The 26734-nt window shown below is 34.9% G+C and overlaps 3 protein-coding genes across 4 annotated transcripts; all 3 read right to left on the bottom strand.

Moving 5' to 3' along the window:
• Positions 1–224: 224 nt before the first annotated feature.
• Positions 225–11228, bottom strand: LOC101210523 (homeobox protein knotted-1-like 6). The gene is made up of 5 exons (XM_004143016.3): positions 10496–11228; positions 9853–9972; positions 9593–9728; positions 1024–1262; positions 225–670 (listed from the first exon to the last, which is right to left on the bottom strand). The coding sequence occupies exons 1-5, from the start codon at positions 10793–10795 to the stop codon at positions 506–508; spliced, it is 960 nt and encodes a 319-aa protein (XP_004143064.1). The 5' UTR covers positions 10796–11228; the 3' UTR covers positions 225–505.
• Positions 11229–14554: 3326 nt separating this feature from the next.
• LOC101210768 (protein trichome birefringence-like 2) lies at positions 14555–17460 on the bottom strand. Its single transcript, XM_004143017.3, has 5 exons — positions 16467–17460; positions 16101–16293; positions 15794–15984; positions 15454–15612; positions 14555–15194 (listed from the first exon to the last, which is right to left on the bottom strand). Exons 1-5 carry the CDS (start codon positions 17240–17242, stop codon positions 14852–14854), a joined length of 1662 nt encoding a protein of 553 aa, XP_004143065.1. The 5' UTR covers positions 17243–17460; the 3' UTR covers positions 14555–14851.
• A 775-nt stretch (positions 17461–18235) lies between these two features.
• On the bottom strand, positions 18236–23210 carry LOC101208885 (protein NSP-INTERACTING KINASE 3). 2 transcript variants are annotated; one of them, XM_004142924.3, is made up of 11 exons: positions 22231–23210; positions 21986–22118; positions 21794–21865; positions 21556–21699; positions 21399–21470; positions 21236–21295; positions 21044–21132; positions 20794–20937; positions 20305–20646; positions 19157–19548; positions 18236–18928 (listed from the first exon to the last, which is right to left on the bottom strand). In XM_004142924.3, exons 1-11 carry the CDS (start codon positions 22328–22330, stop codon positions 18611–18613), a joined length of 1866 nt encoding a protein of 621 aa, XP_004142972.1. In that variant the 5' UTR covers positions 22331–23210; the 3' UTR covers positions 18236–18610. The 2 variants fall into 2 exon arrangements, with proteins under 2 accessions (XP_004142972.1, XP_011649490.1); XM_011651188.2 differs by having other exon boundaries at positions 21986–22082.
• Positions 23211–26734: the final 3524 nt, after the last annotated feature.

Below are 26734 nucleotides of genomic sequence, written 5' to 3'. Positions count from 1 at the left end.
AATGTTTTTAAAATAATTTCTTTTTTACCTAAATTTTAACTGGCAATTATATTATTGATTAAAACATTGGAGTTTGTTTTAAAAGATTAAGACAAATCTTTATAAGTGCGGTGCTGGATTGGATATCCGTCTTTCAACAACTATAAGAAGAGAAAAGTACGGAAGTCATTTTGATACTATAGGTTCTTTTACTTCTGAAAATTAAATAAATGCGAGAAAGCTACTTCCTCCAAACATTGATTACATATACTAATTACTTATACACATACAGACGGAGAAATCAACCAAACTTTGATTAACATTTCCATAATCAATGTATCTTTCACAAATTTACAAGACAAAAGTATGGAAGCCATTTTGATACTTTCCCACCAATGTAACGAACACAATTGTTTGTTCTTGAATATATAATATATATATATATGCTAGACTACTGGCTTAGGATGGTGAGTGATTTCAAAGCATGTAATATATACCCATTTGGACGATGATGTACACCTCATTCTTAAGAGTCAAGCCTAGCGTAAAATTGTTCACCCGCATTGTCCATATTTCCAAATTGCATACTCTCAGAAGGTTTCCAGTGCCGCTTTCGTTGATTAATAAACCAATTGTTAATTTGCTTGGGATCAAGTCCTGTTGTCTCTGCCAGCGCGACCTTATCAGCTTCCTGGATGTTTGAGAAAAAACTCCGTCAATAAAATAATCTTCATTGCTATTACATTGCTTAACTGAACTCTTTCTAGGACAAAATTTCAATGTAAATGTGTTTCAATCAGCAAGTTTAAGATAAAAATTCAGTTCCATGGGGCCTCAACACGACCAACGAAATACACCTTGCTTCTCTTGCAACAAATCATGACCAGCAACGCTCCATACTACCATTCATCAATCACAATAGCCTAAAACTTCACTATTGCAAAAAAAATAAAATAACATGACAACCTACATTAATATTAGTTACTGAGATCAGGAGTACTAAAAACATCACTTCGTATATTTGCTGATCGAGAGAAAATATACCGTGGGATAGGGCCATTTATAGTGAACATCCCACCACTCAAGCAGTACTTTCCTTCCTTCTTTAGGTAGTTTTCCTTTCTTCTTCTTCTTTGAAAATTCCAGCTTTAAGGTACCAATGTGACCGCCAAATCTACTTAAGAGCATGTCTTTGAGACCTTTGTCTTCTAACCTCATTTGACCATCTTGCAATTCTCTCTCACCACAGTTAAGCTCATCATCTGATGACATGGCATCCTCGTCTGCATAAATGAGCACGTAAACAAAACTGGATTATCAGCCATACATACAATAAACAAAAGCATGTGAAAGTAGAAGCAGAAGTATCTGTAATACACTTCTCCATAATTATGTTGAAGATGCATGTAAATATGCACGAAGAAAGATCTAGAAATAATTACTCTTTATTTGGGATCCAAGGAGAATTTCTAAATGGGGATAATGTCGCAGAAATATGTAAAATAGTTTAGATCCAAGAGAAGTCTAGAATAATACTCAAGCTAAAGTTTAAAGATATCTGACCTACAAATAGGAGTTGTAAAGCAAGAAAAGAAATGATGAAAGAAGCAAAGTAAGGAAGCTAGACAAACTTAAGAGTGAAAACTGAGGGGATGAGTTTTAAGAAAGAGGGAAAATATTCTCTAAAAAATTCCAATCTTTGTGTGCTCTCAACAAATATTTAGAGACTGGATTAAGCCTGAAATTATAAAACGGGTCGGACTGAGGAAATGAAGTAGCTCAGGTCAAAAGTCTAACTCAATTCAAGTTCATGGAGGAATTTTGGGCCAAACGAATAATTAGGTGTACAAGCCCAATCTTTGAGCCTAAAGCGACTGAGCCCAACGCTGTAAGCCACATGAAAATCTAAAGCTCCACCTGAGAAGGGAAGAACCGAAGGCTAACGCTCCTAAGATCAAAAGTTCCAGAGGTTGAAGCCCTGAAGATGTGAAGTCACAAAGATTGTAGCTATGAAACTATGAAGAGTATAACTCACATAAAAATTAGAAGCTTGATAACTTGTTACTGAATGTAAATCTTCCTTGAGGGCTTTCTAGGTTATTATGAACAAGCTATAAAGCTCTTAGGGCAAGTCTACTTTAGAAGAGAATACACCAAACCATCAAATATTTGAGATTTTACACCTTCTATATATCTATCAATCAAATATAGATTACATATAGAATGTGATATTTCAAGGTTCCTTTGGACATAAAATACATTTTTTTTATATATGTAACTTTCTACATGCTACTAATATCACGAAACAACTCTCATCACCCACAATATTTGAATGTCAAGGGGATTCGTAGAAAATTAATTATTAGGTACCCTCACCGAGGATTGAACCCAATAGAATTTTAAATCTAATAGGTTAATAATCGAACTCATATCAAATACAAAATTGAAAGGTAGAGAATTTATTGAACAGAAACTAGAAAATTAGCACTTGACATGAAATTGAGAATTCAAAGACTCATTTGATATGTTAGAATGTTAAAAAAATATATATATACAAACCAAAAGGTTGAAAGGTTAAACGTGTAATTTAACATAGAAATGATTCTTGTACTTGTTTGTGCTAAAGGTACTTGAGAAAAAGAAAATGGTACATTTCGTTATTTTATAGTATTATTTAAAATTAAGAAACTAGTTAAAACAGAAATCAACACTTCCATTTTCATTATTATAAAAAAAAAAAAAAAAAAAAAAAAAAAAAAAAAAAAAAGACCTTGAACTGGATACGACATCATTTATCTGACCCCTTTTAAGTTAAAGAGAGAACTAAATTTGAGGAAAAACTGATGGAAATGTATAGTATTATTCTATCTTTTCTTTTCCTTTAGAGTACCAGTATATGTTATCATTCTCCTCAAGCCAAGTTTTAAATTCATATGTTTAACTAACTGACCATCAGATAACTAACCAGTCATACAACTAAAAACTATGATTATATAACGCGGAGCTATCATTATAATGCTGAACGATGAAACCGAATAAACCTAAAAAGCAACCACAGTTACAACAATGAGAAGACTAAAAATGCAGCTAAGATGGAAAATCTCAGAGCTAAATATGTGTGTTTTAGAAAAGAAATGAGACAATTACATAAGCATCTCCGACAACAATAGAAAAGAGGTTGAAGGGTAGAAAGCAAAGCAAATAAAGCAAAGTAAATGGTTCAAACAAAGTTACATTTTAAGAATCTAGTTGACTAGCTTGTCAGAGAGAGTGAAAATGCAGGCTCTCGGTCCAAGAAGACAAATTGGGCGTGGTAATCAAAACTTGTCTCGGAAAGGGAGAAGATGCGTACACCACACCAGATTAAAGGTAAAAGTACGATACGATCGACTAATGAAACCATGGATGAAAATTTATAGCAGTTCTTGAGGGTACTCGTAGTCTAGTAGGACATGTATTATACTGACAAAAGACGAAACGGGACGGGAAACCAAGTTTTTAGTCCAAAAATAATTGAAGTCCGTATCCTGGGAGGGTTCTGGGTGAGTAGAAACACCAGTGGTCAAAACGAGGAGAGCAATTGGAGAGTCACAGGAGAGACAAGGGCACACGGAATTGGCAGTAAAGGGCCCTCAAGAATGATCACAGAGCACCATTATATTTTTGTAATTAAAAGAAATAGATCCGAACGTGGGAATGGGAAGATACAGATATGAAGCAGGCAGGTCACACGTGTAAGACACATTATGAAACTGAAGCTTAAAGACCCACAACAGACTATTTGTAAACAGAAAGTGGTAAGCACTAACCAACACCCAAGACTGAAGAGACAGTGCGTGTGTGAGAGAGAGCGAAAGGCCTTAAAGCTGCTTCCCAGCGCCAACCACGGGAGTCCATGTGATCCGAGACTGAAACCTACACTAAACCTTCACACCCTTCTCTCCTCCACCCACCACTTTTCCGACGCCCCGAGTTTTCTTTTTCTTTTTTTCACCCTGACCCACCTAAATCACAGTATACAGAATGGAGTATTACATATTTTTCATATTCCTTTTACCAATCGCCATTCATTTACTTCCAATTCAAACCATCCATTATTCATATTTATATTACACTTGTGTTGATTCACTAAAACATCTCACATTCTATTCCCCAACAATTATTTTCTTACTTTCCATCAATTCAGTATATGTTTTTAATGAAAAGGATTTTAACGAGTGACTGATCCAAAAATAGTGTGAAACTTAAAACTAAATCAAGAAGGAATGGAAAGAGTAATTTATCCTTGAACCAACTAATAATATTGATAGCACTAAATCCACCCGTGATTTTAACATATAACATAATAATTTAAAATATATATATATAAGACTAAACAGTATTATTGTGCTGAGGTGGAAACTATATCTCCAAACAAGTAACACCATGCTCAACTGGTAGATCATCATCTTAAACAAAAAAAATAATCTGATATCTTCCCTATGATGGAAATGTTTAAAAACATACTTACCCTACTTGTCAAAAGTACACATGCTTTAATCTAACATGCTTTAAAAACACTAATAGATATTAAACTTCAGATACAAATAATCACTCTTAAGGGATTTCGAAAAAAGGGCAATTAATTATAAAAATAAATAAATAATATATGTTTCAAACATAGAGGCTAAGAACAAAAATTAATAAACTACCCAAAATTAATTGATTTTTGTCGATACATCCGTAGGAAATTAAGTAGTTAAAGGGGTGATTTATCAATTTTAAAATATTGGGATGGAGATGTAGCAAACCCAATTATGATAGAGTGGTATGTCTGACTTTTTTTATAAAAAAAAATTATCTTCAATTAATTTCTAAAGAATTGCACTTTATAACATTCTGTCTAATCATTCAAAAAATTATTTTAAAATTTTAAAAATACTTGCAAACACCGTAAAACATTAGTGGACTGAAAGATCACCCTTTTGGTTTAGGGTTCACTTATTTTAAAATTATTTCATCCACTGTTAACTATAACTGGAAACAAATAACACCTTATAATGTGTTAGTGACTGAGATTTGTAGTTTTGATTATGTAATTTTATTGTATTAAATAAATTAAAATTGTGAAAATTTCTTTTTATATATGCGTGCTCATGAATATAGGACAATGAAAATTGACGAACCAAAGAATCTACAGTCTTCTGATCCTAATGAGATGTGTTACAAAAAAACACAAAAACTCAACCGCTACTATGGGATGATAATTATAACATACACCAATTTTGGATATAATTATAAATGGTATGGGAGGATTTTTAAAAAAATTATAAATATAACTAGTACTATCAACTATCCATGATGGATTTATAAACTCTTATAAATTTTACTATATATATATATAAATAATTAATCATTTGAATCTAATGGTTATATATTTGAAACTATAGCTATCCTTGTAAGGAAAGGTTGTGAATTGGCTTGGCAGGAGGGGAGAGAATTTGATCAAAAAATATTAACAGGAAACATTATTAAAAACGAAGCTCATACACAATTTCAAACAGATTAAGAGTAAAAAGAAGATGGATGGAGACTATATATTGGTATAAATCTTATTGCACAAAAACCACGCTAAAGTCTTAGGAGTTGAGAATAAAATAATCTGTATGAACATATCATACCATATCAAAGTTAATTATTAAATAAACCACAATTATTCATCGTATAAACCAGTAAATTTCACAAATACCACATTACAAACACCATTGCCGCTGGCTATTACGCCAAGTCCGAAAAATAATAGGAAGAAAATAATACCGTGGATATTGTTTTGTAAATCACTAAATACAAACAAATAGTGTCCAGTCGAATGGAAAAAAAAAAAAAAAAAAAAAAAACTCAATTATATGAAATCACATAGTTGTCTAAACAACAAAACCCTAAATATTAGACACAAATAAGTTCAATAAAATAGCTTAATTATAATAGATTATTTTTTGCTGCTCTTTAACATTTAAGTCATAGTTCACATAAGTTGTTCATAAGAGACAAATTAGACCTAGTGCACACCCCCAATGAAAGCGTTGAAGATAGGCAGCCCAAAGTGAAAAAATATTTTAAAGATGACGACAAGACAACATACCAAAAAAGGCAAATGTACCTTCTCAATAAATAATATTAGTTTCCGACTACGACCTATGAGATTGCTATTCCATGATCTAGACGACCCTTTCGCAAAGCTAAATCTTTAATCAAAGATGATGTGAACATATAAAGCTGCCATATTCATTCATTTGCACTTGCAGATTTCGCAAATGGCGGAAAAGGTCGGCGTGTGTGTGCGTGGGGAGGAAGCATTCTTCCTCGTGTATAAACCCTTGATGATGCGTTTATTTCAAATCTAAATATTACAAATGCAATAGTATGAGCAGAGATAAAAAGGTATTTTTTGGAAAAAGCAAAAAGGATGAAGGAAGTGATATAATCATAATCACTTCTCTAATGAAAATATTATATTCATATTCCATAACTTCTATCACTTACTCAACAAACGAAGTCAACGGTTAGTCAACCTCAGTCACATGAATATAGGCTTTCATTATAACATTATAGATCAATACTATCAGCACCAGGAGAAACTTACCAAAAAGATTTGAAACACAAACAAAATATTAACCCACATTCAATTTCAAAGATAGAAAACAAATAAGATAAAAGAAAAATACTATCCAATTCAAGGAGCATTTTCAAACCAATATGCCCACCCAAGGCACAATTCTATTCGCTAAATTCTAAAACATAAAATAATTAACAGATTTGCAAGGGGAAGAAAACAAACTGAATATCACAATATGTATATAGCGGTTGTAAGACAAGAGATACATGAATATACGAAAAAGAAAAACAAAGAGCAACTAAACTCTAGATTCTAGATTACCGGAAACGAAGACTATTAGTTTATGGGAAATGATAATTGGCATTGGGAACCGTAGCTATGCAGCTATGTAGGTTATTTTACAGACTTTTGCAGGTATTACCTTGAGAATCGCTCTACAACCTTTTTTTTTTTTTTTTTTCTTATCGTTAGGATAAACAACTGAATCATGAGCATTAATATTACATTCTTTGAAATTTTGAATAATTAAATTTCAGACGAAAATATTTTCTTTCTTCAGAAAGTTTTATACGGTTCGTATTCATAATCCACTCACCCCCTTTTTACATCAATATGCATTTATAAAGGTTTCCCTACATCGTCTAAAACTATGTTGAATGTTCTAAAAATTTATAGTAACATTCATTCTCAAAGATATTTTCTGCTTTAGTAGAAAATAAAAGCTTATTTAACACTTAAAAATAGCTTTTTTTAAGTGCAAATTAAGAATAAGCTTTTTTTTTAAACTGCAAATTAAGAATATTCTCAACCCAAATAAATAGTTCCTTAAATTGAAAATTCTTAAGACATAAAAAATAGAGTAATGAAAGGCTTACCCACTGTTTTGAGCATAAGGTGAATTTAAAAACTATAGTGGGAAATAGGAACATTTTTTAAAATAATAAAATAAATTAAAATACTTACCAGCAAAATTCTAAATTTTGTTAATGATAGTGAATAGCAAAATAAATTAAAATACTTGCTGTAACAAAATTAAATTTTATCAATGTTAATCATCACCAATGGCTATCAATATCTATTATTGATAGAATTTAAAAAATTGACTGTATATTAGTAAATAATTTGACAAATTTACTTTTTTTTTATTGGGTATATCAGCCAAACAGATTTAACCATAAAACACAAGAGAATAAAAATGGTAGATATAACCAAATTTAAGTCCATCTTTAAAAGTTTGTTACTTGGACTTGGAGTATATTTACAATTGTTTAAAATGTTGCTAAACTTGCATAAAAGTGTATATTTACAATTCTTTAAAATGTTGCTAAACTTGCATAAAAGTGTTACCCAAGGGAACATTACCTTTATTGATAGAAAAACCACATAGAGATTTTTTAACCTAAGTTATAAAAAGGACTATTTAGTCCTTGCTTGAGGAAATTAATAGATTAAACATCTTCCAATCTTTCTTGTTTTTCTCCCCGGCCTATTTGCATCTTATGAATACCAAGCTCATCTTACTATGTTGGTCCGTATCTTTCTTTAAGAAAAAAAACAAAGGAAAAGAAATTTTTACTGTGGTTCATTTCAAGTATGTATTCGTAGGGTCTAGTCTAATAAGATGAGAGAACTGTTCGACACAGTCCTACAAACATCTCAAGTATGGAAATGTTCAAGTGATAAAACAACAGTGAAAAAGGGAAAGTTGAGGAGAAATAAATAGATGATATTGTATTGTGCAGACCTATTTAGATGCATCTCTTCTCAAGATACATTAAGTCTATGCATTCCCCTATTATCACACATATTAAAGAAATAAATGAACAATTTTGTGAGATACAAAAATAGGTGTTTGCAAATATTTTTCTCAAACCCTTTTTTCTAAAAAAAAAAAACACACATAGCATGTAAACAAAGATAACAAAAATCTACACCACCCGCTATCAAAGGCAATAGGTGACCGAAAAAAATAAAAAACCAGCTACATATGAAAAGGATAACAACAATCTACGCCACCTGCCACACTCGTGCTACGTGACTTACTCAACTAAACAAACATGCACTAGGAGGAGGGCCTCTCCCTCCCACCCATTTATAGATGCCAGAGCCCAGAGGAGGAAAGATGAAAATTGTGTAAGTTCTGTGCTATCTTAAATTTACCTAGTAAAACAACCCGTTTCATATTTTGATGAGAAGAAGAGGCGTTTAAACCCAAAGAAAGAAAAAAAAAAAAAAAAAGCCTCTGAACTCCATTTGTGTAGGCTTCCTCCATATTTAATCATTGTGACCAACCAGGCCGACCATAAGTCTATACCATTTAATTAATTACCATACGCGAAAGTCATCCCCAATATCCAATAGTCAAAGACTGCATCTCTAGTACGGAAAGCTGTTTTTATCCGGCTTACCATCGAAAAGGATAAGAAAAGACAGAAAAGGAAAATGAATTTTGAAACAAAAGAAACTGACCGAGAAATGAAATCAAAACAAATGATCAGCAGTCCAGACAGAAGCAAGGGAAGGGAAAATGTTTAGGTCACTATAGGGAAGGGACTAAGGTCCAGACTTGAGTAGTTGCTGTTCCATTTAAAGTCCCCAAGCTTAAATAATGATACGTCCATTGTACAAAACTGAAAACACTGAGGAAGCAATAATCACCGGCAAAAACCGCGAGAATCGTGGGCAATCAAAGGCGTGGGTCTCTCTGTACTAGGGTTCGCTGTGCTGTTTGCTCGTGTTTTAATTATTCTTCCAAGTTTTTAATTGTTTTCGTTTTTGTTAAATCAAAAGGATTGACAGAGAAGGTGGGATTGCTTTAGTATTTTTTATTTTCTTCCAAGTTATAAGAAAAAAAGATAGAGATAGAGATAGAGATAAAAGGCAAAACAATGTAGCTGGCAGAAAAAAAGGATGCAATAATATGAAGAGGGAATGGAAATAATAAATGGAAAAAGAGTGGGAAGTGAAGCAATTATTGAAAGAATGGAGGGGGTGAGAGAGAGAGAGAGAGAGACTGACTGGAAGGAGTTGAAGTGGAGGCAGGAGCGCCAAGGTTGCAAAGTTGCAGTTGGATGTTGTTTAAGAAGGAGAAAGCTTCATGAAAGGGCCTTGAGAGATCTGATTTGTACTTCACCAGCATGTCACAGTACGCTTCCTATCCGGAGAGACAATAAAAGAGTTTCCAGTTAGACTGAAATATATATTTATAGAATAAAAAGGAGCCATGGCCAAATTGGGGGTTAGAATCACGAAGAAGTTTGCGTGTGGGGGACCATTACCATGAACTCATCGAGCTCGGGATCGGCTCCGAAGCACGTGGAGATCCCGTTTTGTTCTTGACTGTCGTTTTCTCGCCTGATTTCCTCCAACAAGCACGCTACCTCCGGAGGAGCTCCAACCTGACCCCAATATTAAGTCAATTAATAAACCATCTACTTCAATTCATTCTCTACCCTCTTACTTTACCATTCACCAGAAACACACAATCTTTTTCATTTTGTTTAAACCATCTAACTGAAAATCACACCTGCTGATTTTCCTTTTTTTTTTTTTTTTTTTTAATTTCTAGGGTTCATTGATAGTAAAAGGGAACATAAGAGAATTAAAAAAAAACAAACAAACAAACAAACTATAGCAATTTCTACTTGCGCAATAAATTGTCAGAAGCCACCATCTTCGTTTCTTCCTGGGGGAAAAAAAGCCTCGGTTCTTGGAATGGAAAAAGAAAGAACGTAAAAGATCGGCAATCGCAAAACAATTATATTTAGCGTCATTTGTTTATGGTCTTCAAACAATAGAGTATTTGACAGAAGAGTGAGAATTTGAAAATGAAAAGAAGAAAGTATTTAAATGGAAGTAAAGCACAGTAGTTGGAGGCAAGGCAATTGAATTTGAAACTGAGAAAAAGAGGGTTGGGATCACCTTCTGGCAGTCAATATAAGCATGAAGCAGGCGAGGATAGGTAGGATGAGAGACAATTTTGGCCTTGGTGACGCTGAGAAGGTCTTCTCGAGGGATCGGAAAATCGGGAGTAGTAGTAGAAGGTGGTTCAGCTTGGGATATGGCGGAAGTAGGGCGGGAAAGCAATTGATGAGATCCGAACATAGGAATAGGATCGCGGCGGTAGTTGGAGGAAGAAAGCAAGGATTGGTAATCGAGGGGAAGGATAAGATTGTCGGGTGGAAGGAAGGACTTAGGCATGCCATACATATTATCCTCCATTTAATTTGAAGGAAGGAAGGAAGGAAAAGGGGTAGATGAGGAAAACAAGATAGGTAGGGGGGGGTGGGTTCGGCGGGAGAGAGAGAGAGAGAGAGAGAGAGAGAGAGAGAGAGAGAGATAAAAAAAAAAAAAAAGGAAAGAAGAGGTAAAGGGAACCCCATTTATATAAAAGGACTTGAATTTGATTTGAAATAGTAATGTGGTTGAAGGATTGTCGGAGAAGGCGCAGTGGAGGGGTGTGGGGATGGGGAGATGGGGATGGGAATGGGGATGGGGGTTTCATTTTCATGTTGTTTGTTAATTGTTACTACACAACAGCGGTGGAAGAGAAGTGAGGAAATATTTGTTCTTATTTATATTACTATTAATTTACTTATCCAATGCCAATGCCAATGCCAATGCAAATCAATCATCGTCCTCCCTTTTCACTGCAACATTTCAGCCACGGCCACCGCTACTCTATTCTCCTTCCCCTTCCCCTTCCCCTTCTGTACTCTCTCCCCCCAGTTTCCATATTCTCTTCTGGCCCCATTCTGCTTTCCTCATCGTATATATATATATATATGTTCACCTTACTAACAATAACCATCCTACCTATTTCTTTTATTATTATTATTATTATTTATTGTTATTGTTATTAAATATAACATTTCTATCTAAACTAATTATGAACCTAATATGATTAATCTATGATGCCATTCTAATTTAAATTGTGTACTACTGCAACATTCGAATAATGTAAAAATATGCAACCATCCTCATCCCCCGTGATTAAACCAAAATATAACACTCTCTCTCTATATATATTTATTGGGATAGCCTAAAACAAGATAATTGATTAGTAATATCACAATTTAAATTACAATAATTTAGGGTTATAAAACAATTACAATCACTTTGATTCAACAAATTTATTGTGAACAGCAAAGTTATAATTATTTGGGTTATGACAAATTTATTGAAAATATTTTTAATATATAACAAAAATTTAAATTGCATTATAACATACACCAACAAATACGATCTGAAATTTTACTGTGTATGCTGGTTGATGAAATGTGTTTTACTATGCAAATTATTACTTAAATTTAGCATTTAATTAATTACAGTACAAATTTTCTTTCTTTCTTTTTGTTTTTTTCTTTTTTTGGAAGAAATAACTAAAGTCATGGCAAAAAGAATAGTCCAAATTATACTAAGGTATCAACTTAAACTAAAATTTTCTAAATACGTTAATGTGAGCTTTTAAAGTCCCGTTTTTGTAAACTATTTAGAATAATTGAAAATGGTGTTTTTGTAGTCCGTCTCCTTTCATAACTTAAATTTAAAATGATGTACGTTTCAAATGCAAATTAACGTTATCTAAGACAAAATATGAATATTCTTATTTTACATAGGAATTTATAACGGCCTTGAAAGGTGAAGGTTGTCATCTACGTTTATTTAAAATATTAAAATAATAGAAAATTTTCAAGAATTGTTGGTATCGTAAGTAATTGAAAAGATGTAGTAAGTTGAAGAGTTAATTAAGTTGGAGTGTAGAAGGATTTAAGAAAGAAAAGAGAAAGATGGAAGGGATATTGAGAAGGAAAAAAGTAAGAAATATAGATAGGCAGTGGATGATTTAAGAAGGTGTGCATTGATTTATAGAAAGGGATATGAATGTTAAAAAAAAGGAAAATTGAAAGCAATGGTGGTAAAGGAGAAAAGAAATGAGTGTAAAATAAGAAGAAGAAAGAAAAGGTGAATGTAAATTAGAAGAGAACTAATTTGGAAGGGTGAAAACTGAAAAGGTACTGTAGAATATAATTGGAATTGTTGATGGAGAGAGTGGAGCCCAGTGGGATTGACTAGAGTCAAATGAAGAACATGAGATGTGTTGTGTGTCCCCCGTAAGTATAAGTGTAAATTAATTATAAGTTTCCCATTCCAACCTCCTAATTAGTTAACTTAATTGAAAACATTGGAAGGAGAGGGAGAGAGAGTTAAAAAGTGTTGAAAAGATGAATTATTAGAAGAAGGTGATAGATAGAAAGTAAAGAGAAGATGTAATGGATGGAGAAGCAACCAAAAGAAGAATAGAAAAGGGTAGACAGAAGGTGGAAGAAACATCCCCTATCCCTTCTTGCAGGCCACCTATCCAAAGCTAACTTACAAATAAATAATTACAACCCCCTCTGTTTCTGGTCAACATCAAAACAAATACCACAATGGATGCATATATATATATATTTGCTTGTTTGTTTCTTAATTTACACAGGCGGACCAATAATTGAAACAATCATAATATTTTAATTTAGACGTAGTAAAAATTGTGAATTTCTATTTAGGTCATCTAGGCTTCAGTATAATATATAATCACAAGAGGAATGATGAGTAGGGAAAGGCGAGTTAAAAAGGGTGGAGTTCGTGTCGTGGGATGAGGTGCCGTTTGTCTATTTTGAAAGCGATAGCTTAACACGTTCTTCTTTCTTTCTTTTTTTTTTTCTTTTTTAATCTACTTTAATAATTGACCACTCATTCAAATCTATTTCATTTGTTCAATGCCTCTCCCTTCCGCTTCCACTTCCACTTCCCCTTCCCCATTTCACCGTTATCTCTCTCTTATTACCTTGCTGGGCCCTGGGAGGACTCAACCCAGGCCCAATCTAATCCAGCCCACTCCAATGTTCATTTCAATAACTCTCTCTCTCTCTCTCTCGTTGGGAACTTACATAGGGAATGGATAGACACGCCATTATCAAAAGCAATGCGCATAAATAATAGAATAGTGGATACTTCTTGTGTTAGTAGGTGCGATTCTGAGATGCATCTCTTTTGTCTTTTTCACTTTTCTCAACATCCTCTCCTACATCAATCTTCTTATATAATCAACTACGCCCCATTTCCTCTTCTTTCATTTTTCTTTCCTCCTTCAAAATTCTTTTTCGTACAATATACTTAAACCTTCTTCCACCCAAATTTCATATTTTACCCTTTTTCTATTGTCTACATATATATATATGTGTTTGTGGTCAAATCAACCATTTGATTCTCCACTTTATAATTATTGTTTAACTCAAACAAGATAGTCAACTAAAGAGGGGAATCTTCAAACAAGTATTGTCTATTGAAGAGAGGTGTTTGTTAATGTAAAGCTGAGTCAAGCATTAATTTTTGTGATGTGTGAATTGGAATTGGAAGTTCCACCAAAAATTGAATCCCCTTCCACTTCCACTTCCAAATCCTTAAACTTGAAGCTTATCCAGCTTGGAATAGCAACAGATGGGTGGTGAGAGTATTATAATGGCAGTGGGGGTAACAGTTGGGTTGTGTATTTAAAGCCCAGAATGAAGAAGGCAGCTTCTCCCTCTAGCTTTTTTGAGAGCTCAAGTGTTGAATGAGAGAGAGGCTGTGGGGCTGTGGTTTATGGACCACCACCACAGGCCTTGAAGAAAAGCTAATGGAGATCAGGTGAAAGAATACAATGCCAATGCCAATCTCTCACCTTCCTCCTCATATTCCTGGGCTTAACCCGTCAGCCATGCCTTACTCTCTGCTTGGCTTTTGGATTCTGCTTTGGCAAACCGGCAAGTCACGAAACGGCGTGGACTCTTCTGAGTCCAGTTTATAGGGTCGTCTTCCTATCTTACTATGTTTCTTTGCAACAACTACGATCACTACAATTCAATAAAAATGAAATGAAACTTTCTTATCTCTTTCTCTTTCTTTTGTTAGATGTCGCAATTACTTATGCCAAACATCCACTAGAACTGCAAGTTTATACCCAAAAAAATATTTCTATTTCTAAATAAATTGGATTAACAGAATACACATACACATATGATCATTGTTGGCTCTACATTTGCACAACTCAGGCAATCTATAAGTCAGCAACATGTAGTTTCCTCCACATGAGCATGCACCATGCTGCTGCTCGGGACCTAAGCGATTAAACAAGAATTGATATATATCTTTACCCCAAAACCCAACAAAAAGAACAAATTACAAAAAAAAAAGATATGGAAAAAAGGTTATGCGATCATTTCACATCACATGGTGATGTACAAATCTTCCTTAGTTGTTCCAATATCTCTTTGCCATCCTTAAAACAGATGCATAAAGCAGCTCGTTCCAAGTATCAGGTACCCCGGGCAAGCACCAATGGCTACAATCTTGAACTCGCAGGCCTGCACGTTTTTCTGCTTCTGTCTTGTACTCCATTCTATAAATTGAAGGGTGTGCGTCCTTCCGATAGTGAGTGAGCCTGGTTATGTTTAAGTATGACACTGGCGTTTTCATCTCCTGAATCACATATTCCAGAGCCCTCATTTTCTTAGGGTATTTGCCCAAGTGTGTTTTGTTATAAATTGGTTCCGTTTCAATGTTGCATTGCCCTCCAGAGTTCCACTCGCCACCACTGGAAGCATTAATGGAAAAAAAAAGTTGGGAGTTCAAGTTCATCTTCATTCATTTAGTTTTTACTAGAACGAGAATAGACAGACCCTTTTCAATGTGATGTTTTGCACTGAACGTGATGAATTCATTAAAATAATAATAACCAATAAATTAATAATATTGTTCGTTCATTTTGGACTAGTAGCATATTCTCCATGTTAAATCATATATCTATAACAATATTTAGTTTGGAAGCAAGAAAACAAGAGAAATTTGTATACCTGAAATGAGAATATGAATACCCTCTGAAGAAAACCAGAGTTCGATTTTTATCAACATTGTTGTCGATCCATCGACCCCAAGTGGTGAGAGCCCTCTTAAACGCTTCCAACACCTTGAGTTTTGAGTGCACATGGTTACCTTCTTGGTAATAGTCTTCTCTGAAATAGAAGCGAAAACAAAAACAGCTTCAACAACCGAAAACTGCTACAAATGGTGATGCATCATGGCAAGATATTATGCGAGGTAAGTCCAGATGAATTTCAAGCTAAAGAGAAATGTAATGGAGCACAATCTCCCCAAGAGGTTGGATTGAAAAAAAATGATGAGTACAATACATACCCCCTCGATGTTTTATCATGAGTCCACCAATGGCCTGTATTAAAGACCAAAACATCGGAATCCCGATACATTTCGGTTGTTGGGTCCATTAGATCCAATCTTAATGTCTCGATGGTTCCATTCTTTCTTTTGAACGAAGACTCCCTAACTAGGAATGGAGAACTAACAAAATCCACGGAACAATTGTAGTCCTGCAGATACAACAAAACGGAAAGATGAGTTGAAAACGTTCCAAAAATAACAAACATGTGTTTAAAACTTTGGACAATGGAGAGAATAAATAAACAAACATCCAAGGAAATCCTGCCTCGAAACGGAAGGCGTAGAAGCCCTTCTTCTTGAACTCTGTCCTTCCGGATATCTCATACACTTTTTTCTTGTCGCTTACACTATGACGAAGAATGCAGACGAGAGACTCCCACATGTTCCTATTCAATGAATCCCCAACAAACACCAGACTCCTTCCTCTCAACACCTCTAGAAAATGTGTTGCATTCAGACTGTAAAAGAAGCAGTGTTCAAAAGAGGTATTAGGACAGTGGTTCGTAACCTCAAAATGCATCTCATATATGTTGCATGCATTATGAAATAGGAATATCACATGGAGCAAACCTAATGATGCATGTAAATTAAGGATCGGGGGGGGTGGTTTGGGATCAGGTTAATGTAATACCTTGGAATGTTACACCCATATGGCTGCCATTTCCATTTCACATATCCATCGTCTGGCCTTTTATTAAGATCACAATCGAAGTCCCTATCAATGAAAGGGCAAGAACCTAAAGGATAATATGGCTTTGAATCATCCCTCACCCATTCACCATCGAAGATATCACAATCCTCGTAAAAACTGTCATCAGATGTTAGCAGGGGCTGAGTGTTGTTGGAAATTTCAATTGTGTGGCTTGAATTTGTGGCACCACCATTGGGTTGTGATGGCATATTGCCCTGAGCATTGGAAGAATGATTGGTGTCCTTAGGATATCGAGTAGTATTGGTGTTCAAAGAAGTGGAGTTAGAGGGGGGGAAATTGTGTTGGGTGTCCAACTCTGGGATGTCGAAAAGAGTTGCATTTGGAGGAAACAGAGAGGCATTGGGGGAATGGGGATTGAGTTGAAGGGTGGCATTGTTGTGACGATGAGTGTGATTGGGAAATGGGGGGAATTGGGAAGGGAGGGAAGGATCATCATAGGTGGGCAAGTTGGAGGAATTAGGAGTGAAAGGAGAGAAGGAAGGAGAAGAGAAAGAGAAAGACCAAGAAGAAAAGAGAGAATCAACGGAAGGGGGTTGATCATAAAGAGAGAAGAAAAATTTGCCGTGAGAAGAAGTGTAGAGCAAAAGAAAGCTAAGAACAATAAGAGAAAGGGAAATGCCAAGACCAAATCCAGGAACAACTCTTCTCCTCGGAGATAGAATCTGCTCGGGGAATCCAAGTTTCCTGGGGTCCATGGCATAAACAGAAAGGAAGGGAGGAATGCCTTTAAAATTACAAAACCTTTTCTTTATTAAAATTGGAATGGAAAGGGGAGGGGGAGGGAATATGAGTTTTAAAGGTGGTTGTGGTTCATCACGAAGTCAGAGAAATTTTTTTGCTTTCTATTTTAGTACTTTTTTAACAACGCCAAAACAGGGAGATCCCACACCGGAGACACACATTCATAACACCACACTTCCAAACCCATTTAATTTATTAACCCTTCTTTTTCTTTTTCTCTTTCTCTCTTTCTCTCTTTCTCTCTTTCTTATTAATAGAAAATGCATTAACATATCCATCCCCCTATATATATATATAAATTATAATCATTATTTAACATTTTTTAAAATAACATATGCATCAAAACAAAAATGATAACTTCAATGCCAAACCAAATACAAATCAATATATATATATAGATGCCATAAAAGAAATGAAACAAAACGAAACGATGAATCCAAAGTTAAAATGGAACGTGAGGGAATTATATACAAATACAATAGCATTGGGAATTTAAGGACATGCCAAGAGGAAGAATAGAGGGAGTTAAGTCCAAAAAGAGATGGAGGAAAATGATGAAGACCACAAACAGAAATATTCCTCACAGCCTTTGACATTAAAAATCATAGGGATCCAAGAAAGTAGGGAGTGAAGTAGGTGATGAACAAGAGTTTAGAGGTTAACAAAAACGTTAGAGTGGGAATGCAATTCAAATTTTAACAAAATCTTCATATATTTAATTACAATCATTTAATACATTGAATTAAACAAATATATCTCCACGCTGCAACTTCTTTAAAATTCAATAAACATCTTAACCTATACCATTTCACAATCATTCAAATGATAAAAGACTATCCATTGCAAGACTATCCATTGTGAAAGCAGCATGTCACTACTGACATAAGCATCAAGAATCTATTTTTATTATTTATTGAAACTAAACAAAAATGTGAATAATGCCAATATGACTTCAAGTATACTTTAAAAATTTATCGATGATAAAAGTCTATCACTTTAGAAATTTTCGTATCTACAAGCAGGTTGGACGTCTCAATGAGCTTTATTTTTCTTTTAACATACACACCAGCTGGGGTTTGGCTGAATAAATTGATTGAGTGGACACTAAATAATTGGACAAAGGACATGTCGTTCCATAAGCCAGAACTAAGAAGTTAACCTCTAAGCGTAGGCTTCAACAAACAGCTTAGCATTACTCTTTCTCTTGTTTCTTTTTTACAGAAGAATTACACCAACGCTATCAACGCCCACTCACTCTTTTCTCTTCAACTGCAAGTTAATGTTGTAAGAGGGAATTACAAAGGAAAGAAAAATGATGGCTGTCATCTGGGGCCTGAAAGCTCCATCGCTTCTACAATAAGAGAAGATTCTTCTATATAATCTGAGTACCGTTGAGGTGGATTCTCACACGGTCGACATCTTGGCGTTTCAATGTGCTGTGATGCTTCCCATTTCTCAGCTAAACCATCGCCTTCCAACATTTTTAACACTTCAGACATTTTGGGTCGGTGAGAAGGATTGAATTGAGTGCACAACAGGGCAACCTGGACCATTTCCTCTAACTCAACTCTGTCGAAGTTACCCTTTAGATCTTTATCCACCATCATATTCAGCTTCCCTTCCTGATGCAACTTTTTCACCTATATATTAAAATAAAAAAGAAAGATTCAGATAAAAAAAACTCCATTCCACCAGAAATATATTGCTTTGTTTAATCAAAAACAATACAAGAGCCAAGAAGCCAAACATGCGGGTGTCTAGTGCATAAGATTAGATTTATCCATTGAAATAGTGGAATGAATTGTATAAGACAATATTTCCCTTGAATTTGTTGAGTTAAGACGAGTATAGCATTAAAGAATAGTTACCCAATCGAGCATCACGCCTTTCTGGTTTGCTCCTCGACCAAAATCCAGAGCCTTCTGACCAGTAATCAACTCCAAAAGCAAGATTCCAAACCCAAAAACATCAGTCTTTTCTGAGGATTGGCCCGTTGATAAGTATTCTGGGGCAATATGGCCAACAGTGCCACGCACCGCTGTAGTAACATGAGAATCCCTGTGATCCAAAAGTTTGGCCAACCCAAAGTCTCCTACGACGGCCTCGAAGTCTTCATCAAGGAGAATGTTGGCGGCCTTGACATCACGATGAATAATTTTGGGGTCACACTGCTCGTGCAAGTATACCAATCCCCTAGCTGTGCCCAAGGCTATTCTCTTTCTCATTGCCCAATCTAGAGCCGGCTGCCCATGGATACGATCTGATAAACAAAGGATTTGAAAATTATGAAACATCCACCAATACTAAATTCCCCTTTCTAAGAAAACATACAAATCTTGAAACCTTCCAGTTTAGCATCATTTGTAACTGGGGATTACCACGTTGGTTTAATACTATGAAATTTGCTACTATTAAATACATTAAATCACAAAAAAATGTCTTCAACTTTGTAGTTTGTGTAAAAAAAATATCCCTAAACTTAACCAAAAAAAAATACTTTTAAAAAGATTTAAAGTTTTGGACGAAGCTGTTTCAAAAATACCCCAAACTATTGAAAAAGTTTATCCAAATTTTACACCAATTTCTCACAAACCAAAATTAAAACCTAAACTTAGTAAAACCACAGTCTTAATTTATTTGACTATTAACCACAACCTATTTATGTAGTTATTGTTGTAATTAACATATAGTTAATTGACAAATAAAAATTGTATTTAACTATTAACGCAAGCTGATAATTGGATGAATTTATAAATGTGAGCTTTTTTTAGTAGTGATTTGCTTTGGTATTTTACTTTGGAAGTTTGTGAAATTTGGTGGAATTTCATGTTTTAACTGAGATTTAAAATATGGATATTAATTGATATATCAAAGTCTTAATTTCAGTGAAGTTGCAATGTCAATGCAAATTTTTAGAAAAATTATAAATAAATAAACATGTGTTTATTTTCGTAAGATGTAATAGAAATATCAATTCATCTTTTCTATCAAAATCAAACCTACGAAAGCAACAAACCTCTTAGACGAGATCCAACGCTGCCGTTGGGCATGAAAGGGTAAACCAGAAGTCTTTCGCTCTCAGTAGAACAAAAGCCAAAAAGCTTGAGGAGATTTCGGTGTACAGCTAAGCTTATCATCTCTACTTCAGTCTGAAATTGGATCTCCCCACCAGCTGTGTTATAATCCTTCAGCCTTTTAACCGCTACCAGACTCCCATCATTTAAGCATCCCTTGTACACAATTCCAAACCCACCTCTTCCCAAGATATTCTTAGGGTTAAAGTGATCAGTTGCTGCCCTAAGTTCCTTGAATGTGTACCTTCTCAAATGACCCAACCGTACCTCTGGGTCATATTGATCTGTTTTCCATTAATGTTATATTAGTCCAATAAGAATTTCAAACGTATTACACGAGAAGCAAACAAGATCGTTTCCTGCTTGATAAAATATTACTTAATCCGTCACAAACCAAAATGCCAATAATAAGGAGTAGAGAGGAGATTTACCATTTACATCAAAGAAAATCTGCTGGTTGTGTCTGTATCTCCACCAGACAAGTAGTCCAATAAGGACTAAAACAATAAATGCAGCACTAAAACTTGCCCCAAAAGCAATTGCCTTGCGGTGGCTCTTACCAAACCCCAGATTTTCTGAGGAGAAAGAACCCAAGCAATCAAAAACATGTTCCAGTAAGTTACGGTAACAAATCAAAATAAATACAAATACAAATACAAATAGATGTCATGAGACCTATACCTTCAAGAGCATCTGGGGCAAACGACAATGGCTCTGGAAAGATAGCAGAACAGTTGTTTGGACCACAGATCAGAGGGTTACCAACAATCCTGAACAAAAGACACAGTACTTGAGGTTTTGAGACTTTGAGATTTTTTTTTCACTTAATCAAAATGATATGAATTTGAAAATACAAGAAAGAAAATAACTTACTTGAATGTTCTTGCTGATATTTTGGGTAAGGAGCCACTCAAGTTGTTGTATGAAAGGTCCCTATTAGTTCAACTAAAAACGTGAATATATATTTCTTCCAAATAGCATTAACCGGATTAAACCACAAAATAGAGATGTGGTATACAGAAGTAAATGAACATACACGAGCGTGAGACCTTCAACTTTGGATAGAGATTCAGGACAAGGTCCAGTTAGGCTGTTGTTATTCAGTCGCCTGCCTTGCTCAAAAAATAATGTGCAGTTGACAAAGATCAGAATGAATCATTCAACCAAAAGCTAAGAAAGCGTGCAAAACTTACAAATAATTCAGCTTCTTCAGGTCTCCGAGGGAACTGGGTATTTGGCCACTAAATAAATTGTTGGAGAGATCAAGAGTCTGGAGGTTCTCTAACTTTCCGATGGTTGCAGGAATTGGTCCTGAAATGTCATTGTTCTGAAGCAACCTACGTATGTTTTGTAATAGCAAATGGAATTATTATGGTTGGATAGAAAATGTATACACAGTAAGTGGGGAGTAAGCAGAATGGAGAAGCTTACACAGATTCCAACTTGGTGAGGTTTCCAATCCCAGGTGATAAGACCCCGGACAAACTCTGGCTAGGTAGCCCCCTGTTCATAAATAAGATTAAGAAGAAAGAAAGAAACCCAAAATAATAAATAGGAGTTTTGACATGACAAGTGGTGACAGAAAATGTGGAAAAAGGAGATAATGGGAATAAGAAGACTTACAAAACAGAAACATATCCATCTGGAGAACAGGTGACCATTCTCCAGCTGCAAGGATCCACAGAATTAGAATCCCAGTTCTCCAGAACATTGTGGGGATCTAATAAATCATATTTTATGGCCATCAACGCTACGACTGTTAAAATTGAAATTGAAATTCCCATAAAGAATTGAAAGTTGGAGAATGAAAAAGAAAAAGAAAAAGAAAAAGAAAAGAATTGGAGGGAGAAGGGGAGGGAGAAACTAACCTTCAAAGTTAACACCAGAAGGAGACAGCGTAGCAGAAGCAAGATGGAGGAGTGGGAAAAGAAGAAAAAGGGGTATGGAAAACAGAAAATGTGGTTCCATTAACAAGTAATTAGGGGTTGAGTAAATAGTGAGTCAGTGGAGCGGGTGGGAGGATGTATGAAGAAAAAGCAGAAGTGGAGAAGACATTGGGTCTCCAGAAAGGTGAGGAGTTGGGTGTTTAGGAAAAGAGAGGTAATAGGTAGAAGTTGAAAGTGTGAGATCCCAGAGATCTGAGGATGAGGAATATGATAGATAGTATAGGAGTTGAGAATGGGGAGGCCAGAATTGGCATGATGAAATCTAGTTTTTGTTTGTTGTTGGTGAGTCTTGCTTGAGAAGAAAAAGGCGCCTTGGCTTGGGGGGGTTCAGTAAAACCCACTCAACTCTTGCTCTGTTACTGCTGCTTTTGCTTCCGCTTCCGCACACCACAACCGAACAAATAAACAGAGTCCGCGAGAAACAGCCGAGGTTCGCCCCAAATACAGATACATAGATGTAAGTAAACCCAGTTACACACACATATCATCAAACCTCTTTCTTTCTTTCTTTCTTTTTATTTTTATTTTATTTGAAAAAAGAAAAGAAGAAAATAATAGGAGGCACGAGGCAGGCCCAGGCAGGCAGGCAGCTTTTTCGAAAAAGGTAAAAAGAAAAAAAGAGGGGAAAATGAAGGGGGGAAAAGAAAGAAAAAAAGGAAGAAAGAAAGAAAGAAAGATTTGGATTGGAATGAAAGGATGGATACTGGGGATTTAGGTGGGGGAGGGGAAGAAGAATTGTGGGTAAAGAGAGTATGGGTATGGGTATTGGTATTTGGGTGTCCGATGTGTTGGCTGGGAGTGCAGAAGCAAAGTGTGTATTTGGCAGCTCACGTCACGTGCTCCCATTGTCTTTCTTTTCGTTTCCTTCTCTCTTCAACTTTTACAAATAATGCTTATGATGTTCATCATCTTCTTCTTCACTCCCTCTCTCCAGGCCATTTCAAACATGTTCTTTTCTTCTTCTTCTTCTTTTTTCTTTTTTTTTTTTATTTCTCCCTCTTTTCCATCTAAAATTATATTTCTAACTAACTATCAATTTCAGATTAGTTTAATATTACATAATAGAGAGAGAGAGAGAGAGAGAGAGAAAGAGTTACAGTTAAAAAAAGGGAATATTGGTAGAGAGCAGGGGGTCCCTTCTACACTACACCCCCTAAGGAGCATTGGTAATTTTACTCATTCCTCTCTCTCCTTTATTTTATTTATTATTATTGCTTGTGGAATTAGAAAAAATATAAAACAATATTATAACCAAAGGGAGCGGTGAGGCTGTGGTGTGCGTGCGAGAGTGTTTTGTGTGTTATTCCATTTAGTTGGTTGGTTGGATGCTGTGATGGGAATCTCTATTCTCTATTATGATGCCCACACCAAACCAACCAAACCAAAACCTAACTCTTTTTTCAATTCTTTTTCTTTCTGGAACCCAGCCCTATTTAAGGAAGCTTTCAATCCAAATACCAAATGCCCAAATACATATCTCATAATATATATAGGGGGGAGGGTCATCACTAATAATCCAACATGTAGTAGAATCTTATTCAATTTCGTATAAGAATCATGGTTCTTGGGTGGGTCACCCCTCCAAATTAAAAAGTACAATCCCCATCCCTGTGTTTCATATTATTTTATACTATTTTTAGCAACCCAACAGAAATTAAACGTGCTCTCATTTTATTCGAAAATTAACCTTTAATTAACAACACCATACCTTACTTGTTTTAATTTACGTCTTCCATAAACACTCGGAAATACAATGAGATGAATGACACAAATCACCCACCTAAACTCTATCACTTATTCATCTAACCAAACTAATTGTTATATGGCAACAGGAAAAGAGATACCTATAAATTAAACTGAGAAAAAAACTAATAAACATATAAATTGATATTTATATATACACATGTATATTCCCTTTGAAAACAGTGCGAAATAATTCCGTTCAATTTATTAATTAAAGAAAAGAAAAACAGTTGGTTATGTTATTTTTGTGGTGGGGGCCGGTGTTCACAGGTTTCTTTTATCTACAGTGCAAATGGCAATATATATATATATAGAATAGGTGTTAGTATGAACTGGTTGTCATATTATTAGCATAACTTTGAAAATGAAAACAGAGTTCCTTAGTAGCATTATAAACAAGTTTTATGAAAGTAAAACAGTATCCTGGAATTGAAAATGAGAAAGGGTTTTTTGCATAGACAAAGATTTGTGGGGAAATTGAGATAAAAGGATAACTCCCCGTAATAAATTAATAAATAATTGTAATTGTAATTATTAATAAATAAATAAATAGAAAGGGGGGGGGGGAGCGAAGTATTAATTTAATAAGGAAGAGAGTGTGTATTATATTTAATTTGGTACTAAAAGGCCATAAAGTGGAATAGAATCCCGATGCATTTGGTATTTTTGTCGCATTGGGAAAATTGAATATGCTCTCTCACTTTTCAAAAATTCATCTCCTTTTTTCTTTTTCTTTTTTTAATTTTATATTTATTTATTAAAAAGAAAAAGAAAAAATGGGAATTATTGTGTAGGGAAGGTGTGAAGAGTGAAGAGAAGAGGCCAGAGGTGTTTGCTTTGGGAAAACCACAATTCCGTAGAATAATAATAATGCTTATAAACACTGCAGCTGCAGGTTTTCTAATTTTTTTTATTTTTCCCATTAAAATATCCAAATTACCAAATTCTATTTCTATTAATATATTCCATTATTTCCACTCACATGCCTTCCCTTTTCCTGTCCCATTCACTCCATTCTCCTTCTTTCAAAACTACACCTTCCTTTTACTTTTCTTTTCCTCCCTCATTCTCTACCTTCTTCATTTTCTTCTACTATTACTAACCCATAACTATAATACAAACTTACAACTTTTAATTATTTACTCATAGGGAGAAGCGTTATTGCAATATCCAATCATGATTGTTTACGGGAAAGTTTAAGTGTGTTACTACTTTACTGGTTCCTACTTGTTTCTATTTTTCTTCTTATCAAAATGATTATGACTTTTCTTTTCTTTCTTTCCTCATCAATCTATCTTCCTCTTTTAAATTGGTTGGTTATACAATGATGATATATGGTAGTCATCACACAAACAACTTTCTAACATCTCTCCTATTTTAATCTCCTTACAACAAACTTAATCTAAATTGTTTATAATTAAATTTTTTGAAATATCCTCTACAATAATATGTAGAATCAACCATATTAATTAAAAAGAAACAGTACTTCTATTCCAACAAGTTGAAAGTAAATACAATTTTAGAACATGATTGAAACTATATATACACACACACACACACTTTACATATTTACTTTTGAATTGGACAAATGGAGAACATCTTTTGAAGATCGAGTCCATCCCCTCTCGCAGAACAGCATGATAATAAGCTGCTGGCGTGATTGGTCCACCATGTCCCAAACAATCATCTTCTAAGCCACATCCTAATTAATTCCCCTTGGTTTGTTCTCACCAGTTATAAATATAATTGGTGGAATATGGTAATAAGAATGATGAGAAGAATTAAAAGAGAAAAAGAATAATAATGGAAGTACTGGGGGTGAAGAAAATGAGAGTATTAGTAGATGGGGGTGGGATATGTATGAGCATGTCATGCAATGAACAATCACCATCCATCTCTACCATTACCCACCGCCTCACATTCTTTCGTCTTATCCAAAATATCAATAAAATTATTTATTTCAATGCAGGTAATCAACCATGGAAATTGGAAAGGAGTGCCAGTGGTAGGCCCATTCTAGGGCATACTTTGAAAGATCCGATTCACCCATCTCAAATTCTCAAATTTATAATAATTTCATTTTACTAATACTACTGCTAGGGAGACCATGCTTAAATTTCTATGAAAAATAGTTGTAGATGTTCGTTGAGCTTACTCCACATAATTAAAAAGAAAGAGAAAAACAATAATAAAACCCGTTGGTTCGGTGGGTTGGGAGAAATGGAAGGGCGGGCGGGCCGTAGAAGTGGGAAACTTGATTTGGGATGGGTCATTCATGTCATGTACTATTAATGGCCTTTGGGCCTTGGGGTTCTCCAACTCAATCTAATCATCTTCACAACTGCGATCGAAGTTGAACCACACTTTTTGGACAACCCAAGCGGCATTCTCCTTAGCCTTGCTTCAATGATGTCTCTACATTGTTCTAAATTAGGGGTTGTCCACACAAACAAAATTTCCGTTTATATTCATGGGCATGTAGAATAGACGGTACCCGCTCTCCCCGGCCTTCAGCTTTTCCACAAGCTCAAACATAGGTGAGGGATACCGAGTGGGAGGATAAGAAGAGAAGTAGTGATTAGTGTGAATTATACAATTCTTGGTCTCTAGACAAAAGGAAGAGGGATTTGTTTTAAAAGGAAAAATTAACACTTGTAGAAGATAGAAATAATATCACTTGGAA

This window comes from Cucumis sativus, chromosome 2, assembly GCF_000004075.3.
Source record: "Cucumis sativus cultivar 9930 chromosome 2, Cucumber_9930_V3, whole genome shotgun sequence".
Classification (NCBI taxonomy): Eukaryota; Viridiplantae; Streptophyta; class Magnoliopsida; order Cucurbitales; family Cucurbitaceae; genus Cucumis; species Cucumis sativus.
Note: the sequence above shows the minus strand (reverse complement) of the source record. Positions and strands in the feature narration are given on the sequence as shown.

What these genes read in the sequence shown, in the direction of transcription:
- LOC101210523 (XM_004143016.3), bottom strand. Translation starts at nt 10,795, where the DNA reads ATGGAGGATAATATGTATGGCATGCCTAAGTCCTTCCTTCCACCCGAC. An exon ending in CTCCACTTCAACTCCTTCCA is followed by an intron (nt 1,263 to 9,592) that starts GTCAGTCTCTCT and finishes TCATTTATGCAG; the next exon opens with ACGAGGATGCCATGTCATCA. An exon ending in ATAAATGGCCCTATCCCACG is followed by an intron (nt 671 to 1,023) that starts GTATATTTTCTC and finishes TCAAACATCCAG; the next exon opens with GAAGCTGATAAGGTCGCGCT.
- LOC101210768 (XM_004143017.3), bottom strand. Translation starts at nt 17,242, where the DNA reads ATGGACCCCAGGAAACTTGGATTCCCCGAGCAGATTCTATCTCCGAGG. An exon ending in TCTACGCCTTCCGTTTCGAG is followed by an intron (nt 15,985 to 16,100) that starts GCAGGATTTCCT and finishes TTGTATCTGCAG; the next exon opens with GACTACAATTGTTCCGTGGA. An exon ending in TATTCATATTCTCATTTCAG is followed by an intron (nt 15,195 to 15,453) that starts GTATACAAATTT and finishes TAATGCTTCCAG; the next exon opens with TGGTGGCGAGTGGAACTCTG.
- LOC101208885 (XM_004142924.3), bottom strand. Translation starts at nt 22,330, where the DNA reads ATGGAACCACATTTTCTGTTTTCCATACCCCTTTTTCTTCTTTTCCCA. An exon ending in TGCCCCAGATGCTCTTGAAG is followed by an intron (nt 20,938 to 21,043) that starts GTATAGGTCTCA and finishes CTTTCTCCTCAG; the next exon opens with AAAATCTGGGGTTTGGTAAG. An exon ending in GATTTTCTTTGATGTAAATG is followed by an intron (nt 20,647 to 20,793) that starts GTAAATCTCCTC and finishes AATGGAAAACAG; the next exon opens with ATCAATATGACCCAGAGGTA.